At 36.2% G+C, this 5,319-nt stretch overlaps 1 protein-coding gene across 4 annotated transcripts; it reads right to left on the reverse strand.

Annotated features, from left to right (window-relative positions):
• Window positions 1-566: 566 nt before the first annotated feature.
• LOC133869647 (uncharacterized) lies at window positions 567-2,764 on the reverse strand. Of its 4 annotated transcripts, none has more exons than XM_062306702.1 (2): window positions 2,572-2,764; window positions 567-2,407 (listed from the first exon to the last, which is right to left on the reverse strand). In XM_062306702.1, exon 2 carries the CDS (start codon window positions 1,961-1,963, stop codon window positions 1,352-1,354), a length of 612 nt encoding a protein of 203 aa, XP_062162686.1. In that variant the 5' UTR covers window positions 1,964-2,407; window positions 2,572-2,764; the 3' UTR covers window positions 567-1,351. The 4 variants fall into 4 exon arrangements, with proteins under 4 accessions (XP_062162686.1, XP_062162689.1, XP_062162687.1 ...); XM_062306705.1 differs by having other exon boundaries at window positions 567-2,410; XM_062306703.1 differs by having other exon boundaries at window positions 2,563-2,764.
• Between the last annotated feature and the right edge of the window lie 2,555 nt (window positions 2,765-5,319).

A 5,319-nucleotide genomic window follows, 5' to 3' on the forward strand; every position in this document is an offset into this window, starting at 1 on the left:
AACAAGAGAAACAAACACACCCAACAACAACAGTACATCTGATCAAAGTAAATTACTAATTATCTTGGTGTTGTCATTATCAACATCTTACATTCTTTTAAAGCAAAAATACAACAGGATAAAACAATTCAGATAACCATTTAAAAATGGACAATTATTGACAAACCAATATCCAATATAAAATCTAAAGACCGAAATATCAAGAAGCACATTAGTCAACGAAAGTAGGGCACATACGAGTTAGAAGCTGTCGACTCATCCTCGTCCACCAAGATCTTTATCTCTGCATCCGAGTTCTCCTCCATCTTTGTCTCACAATGCTCTTCCAACTAAAGATTCGCAAATAGGCAATACGAACAATAGAATCTTTCTCTTCCACATTAAGAGACCTTGCATAATAAATCTTCTAAGGCTTCTGGGCATCCTTCAAATCCAACTCCAACTCCTTAATGTCATTAGTTGATGTGACTTTAAAAATTTCCCAATAGGAGGAACTCAATTTGACAATTTAATTCTCATAATTCTTTTTCAGTCCATACTTTGATCTAAAATTTTATAGCCTGCATGCACAATAATCATTTGGTGTTTTACTTCGAGTGGCGTAACAAACACAAGAAAGTCTTTGTAAGGAGCTGGAGGTGTGATTGATCAATCCTTTTTTTTTATAAGAAAGAAAATTTTATTAAAAAAAACTTAAGGCGCCCCTAAGTACACAGGTAATAAACACAGAAACAAACAAGATAGCTCACAAAAGAAAACCCAATAAAACCCACAAGAACCTACGCACCTACAAGAAACCCAAAATACAGTAGAACCCCCATCAAACACCCAAAATACAATAGAAACCCCAAACAAACTCCCAAACCTACCACGAAGCACCCCAACCCAACAAAAACCCACCAAAACCCACCAGAAACCCTGAACAACCATCCCAAAAAAACACACCAACAAACCCGAAACCCAAGAGAGACCCAAAACCGGAGCCAAAAACAAACCCACAATACAAAGGAAATGTTAGAAATACAGGGAAATAAAAAGTTTTTTAAAAATAAAAAATGCAGATGGTGGCGCTTGGCACCAAGCGCGGCGGAGCGGCACAGAACCAGCCACACATAATTGTAAGCCATTGAAGTGATTTATAAGCTAGCAGCAACGAAGATCATGTCAATGACAACAAATTGATAATGCAGACATCATTGAAGGGTGTTGCTAGCAACAGTGACCAAGCAGTAGTGTTGCTAGCAATCATGGTAAAGAACATAAATATTCCCGCTTGACAATGATTCTTGATGGTGGAAAAACCGTGCATGTATTTGTACTACGGACAACTTCTGTGGGAACAACACATTTCTCAATTTTTGCTTTTTAAAACCTTTTCAAAATTGCTATCAAAGCCGAGCAATTCACTAGCCCTATAACTCGTCGCCGCCAAAACCTGCCAACCCAATTGATCCAATCCAATCAGGTTCATCCACGTACTCCTATAGGCAACCGATGCCCAAGCGATCAACTTCCCAAGATCCTTCGTCCTCACCCACCCTTCCCTCGCCACAATCCGGGCATCCCGAAACGGTGCCGCACACTTGTCCCTTGCAAACCCAATACACTTCTCCTTTGCCGCCAAGACACAACCCTCCATTTCTCGCTCCTCGCACTTCTCGCGCCCACTCAGATCCATCGCCCTCGGGCCAACCATAGCACGCCACCAGGGGATTTTGCACTTGTTGGACGCAGCAATGGCGCATCCGACTCTTGCACCATGCTCGCACTGGTCCACGAGCTTGGACTCGCAGGCTTTGAGTGCAGAGGCCCAAGCTTGGGGGTCCCGAAACGCGAGCAAGTACGGCCCAGCCAACTGGTCGTCCAATGGGCCGTCTAGAATGGGTCCGCGGAGCAAGGGCACCGGGGGGTCAAATGTGGTCACTGTTGAGGCGGCTGAATACTCCGATGATGCGGTTTCCATTTGTTCAGGTTTGTTCTTAATTTATGGATTAATTGGCGTTAGTTTCTACGAAACTTTGTAAAATTGATCCATCACAAACAGATAATAATGTCGTAAACCAAACAAAATCAAGACAAGACCATGTTAGAAAGCATTATATATTTTCCCAAAACTGCTTATTCTAGCACCGCTATGAATTCTCCTTGCAACCAAAGCTTATATGCTGAGAAGGGATGGTCGGATTCAAGAAATTGAGGTAGTGAGGGTTTTCAGACTCATGAAGAAACTTGGAAAAGAACGAATTTATGTAGATGAGTGCGGGGCAGGGCGGGTCTTACGGGTTTTGCATATCTAATTCCGCAAGCCGGCTTGAAAAGCTCGGTTACATGAATGCTTAAACTGTGTCCCTCAATTTTATTACTGGATCCGTAGTATCGGCTAGTTGTCCACTGGATCGTAGATGCGCTGCTAAAGAAAAACACAGAGACAATGTTAAAGTAAAATCACATAAAACCCACTCGCAGAATTTTCAAAATACTAATCGAAATCTGCAAATATTTCCACTACAAAAATCGCAAACAAATATACAAACAAATCTGCAAACAAATCTACAAACAGACCGAGAGAACCTTTCACGTGGGCACTGCCGCACTGGGCGTCGTGGGCGTGGGCGTGGCACTGGGCGAGTGGGCGACGTGTGCGTGGATCGGAGATTCAGAAGAGAAGAAGAAGGAAAGAAGAAGAGAAGAGAAATGGAGAAGAAGAGGCGACAGCCTGCTGTGAACTGTGAAGAGCGGAGAAGACTAGATGAGTGAATCATGAGGTCGGAATAAAGTACGATTAATATTATTTTCGTTTTTTTTTTTTTTTTTTGTTAATATATATATATAATAATAATAATAATAATAATAATAATAATAATAATAATAATAAAACCCAATTTTTTAAAATGCTATAATCAATAACCGCAATTGGATACTCAATCATTCGGTTGAGATTATTTTCTAAAGAGGGTAGCTCCTTTGGACAAGAGCAAATGTTACACATCCTAAAATTTTTCTTCAAAATTTGATTCTCAAATAATGTGTCACAATCTCATGTACTCTATTATTTTGAGAAATATGTCACATCATTTGAAAAAAAAAGGCTTAAATACATATTTGCTTCCGATGCTTTACGACCTTTATTTTTTGCCCCCTCAATTTCACTTTTTATCAAATTTGGTACCTGTGGTATATGAAAAGACGGAAATGGTACCTCCGTCTGATTTTCCGTCCAAAACTAACGTCCACCCACGTCATTGGGTGTCTAAAAATTTGAAGCCCAGAACCCAATTATTTACACATCGTTTCCAACAACATCCAGACAACAACATGACAGAAAATGTCATGGGTGGACGTTAGTTTTGGACGGAAAATCAGATGGAGGTACTATTTCCGTCTTTTCATATACCACATATACCAAATTTGATAAAAAGCAAAACTGAGGGGGTAAAAAATAAAAGTCGTAAAGCACGTTGAGCAAATATGTATTTAACCCAAAAAAATAAAATTGAAAGAAAATTTTAAGAAATCTAGAATTTCCCTTGGGCAAAATAGGGTGGCCCAAAATACCGCAAAGCACATTCGATCTCATGATTCATTTTTACTCCAAATTTGATCTAAATACTAACTAACCTGGCATGCACAATAATCATTTGCTGTTTTACTTCGAGTGGCGTAACAAACATCATAAAACTTTTGTAACGAGTTGGAGGTGTGATTGATCAATCATAAACAGTTTCTACGAAACTTTGTAAAATTGATCCATCACAAACAGATAAAAAATGTCATAAACCAAACAAAATCAAGACAAGGCCATGTTAGAAAGCTTACATATTCTCCCAAAACTGCTTATTCTAGCAAAGCTATGAATTCTCCCTGCAACCAAAGCTGTTGTTTGTCCATCCGCCGTGCTCTTCATCCTTGGCTTAAACCAGTACATGCTGTTCAAAGACCTAATAGATTGAGGAGAAGTCACAAGGAAAAAGTACATGATGGTAAAAAGGGTGGAGTAGGGTAAACAGGAGAGTTATCTAGAATAACTTGGAAAAAAGAGCGGGTAAATTATTCATCCAAAAAAAAAAAGAGCGGGTAAAAAATGATATTTGTACACATGTTGTGCATTGGTCTCACACCCATTGTAAATGTGTATACAAGATGAGTATGCAAATCACACAACTCAAAAAATATTTGTACTATGGACAAGAATGGAGAAGGGCATGTAAAAAGAGCACCGATAAAATAAAATAAAGTAAAAATAAAAATTCACTCCATTCCTAAACTTTTATCACATTTGCAATTATCTTTTAGGCTTCAAAAACTCTCAATTTAATATATTTATTTTTTTATTATTTTCAATTTCACCAATCCGTTAGAATTTTTCGTTAATATTAACCGATGAATGTCAAAATTTTCAAAATATTACTCATTTTTTTAGAAAAGAAAAAAAATTGAAAAAATTAAGATGTTGGTAAGGATTTAACGAAATTTACAAAAATATCTACGTCTGAATATTTGAAATTTTTTAATTTTTGATTTTTTTTTTTAAACAAAACATGAGCATTTTAAAAATTTTGACAAAATTTAATAGAAAATCATAACAGAACAGTGAAACTGAAAAACAAAAATTGAAAGATAAATACATTAAATTGAGAGTTTTTTAAGTTTAGAGAAGAAATTACAAATGTGATGAAAGTTCAGGAGCGTTAAAGTGAAGTTTTTCTTTATTTTTATATTTCCTTTGATGAATTTAAAATCACCATCAACCTTAAAGATAACATTTATTAAATTTTTATATAAAAATGATTTTAAAAGCTCCATAAAATATTTGTTGGAGTGCGTAGCAATACTCTCACGATCCAAAAAATAACATGCAAAACGCATGACTATTAAAGCAAGCGAAGTCGTCGTAACAAGAATAACGTTCAGAAGAAGAAACATGAATTTTGCAGACCAAGACATAAAGACAACTCAATTTGACAATTTGATTCTCATAATTTATTTTTTTAGTCTATAATGTGTTATAATTATTATAGAAGTGCTAGTTTTTTTTTTCCCAATAATTGAGACCTTCATGTACTTTCTATTTCAATACTACAGTTTTTCTTTAAAAATAAAAATAAAAATAAAAATAAAAATCAGAAGATAGTCATTTGGTGTTTTAATTCGAGTGGTGTAACAAACACAAGAAAAGAACCGGATGAACTTATTCATCCAACTGAAAGGCATAAAATGGTCTAGTCCATCCATAAAAGAGAAATAAACAAATTTCAACCCCTTTTTAACTTATATATACCAAAAAAAAAAAAAAAAACCCTGGAAACATCATTCCAAATC

Source organism: Alnus glutinosa, chromosome 5 (assembly GCF_958979055.1).
Source record: "Alnus glutinosa chromosome 5, dhAlnGlut1.1, whole genome shotgun sequence".
Lineage (NCBI taxonomy): Eukaryota > Viridiplantae > Streptophyta > Magnoliopsida > Fagales > Betulaceae > Alnus > Alnus glutinosa.

Bases quoted from the DNA above. Each gene is read 5' to 3' on its own strand.
- LOC133869647 (XM_062306702.1), bottom strand. From the start codon at position 1,963: ATGGAAACCGCATCATCGGAGTATTCAGCCGCCTCAACAGTGACCACA.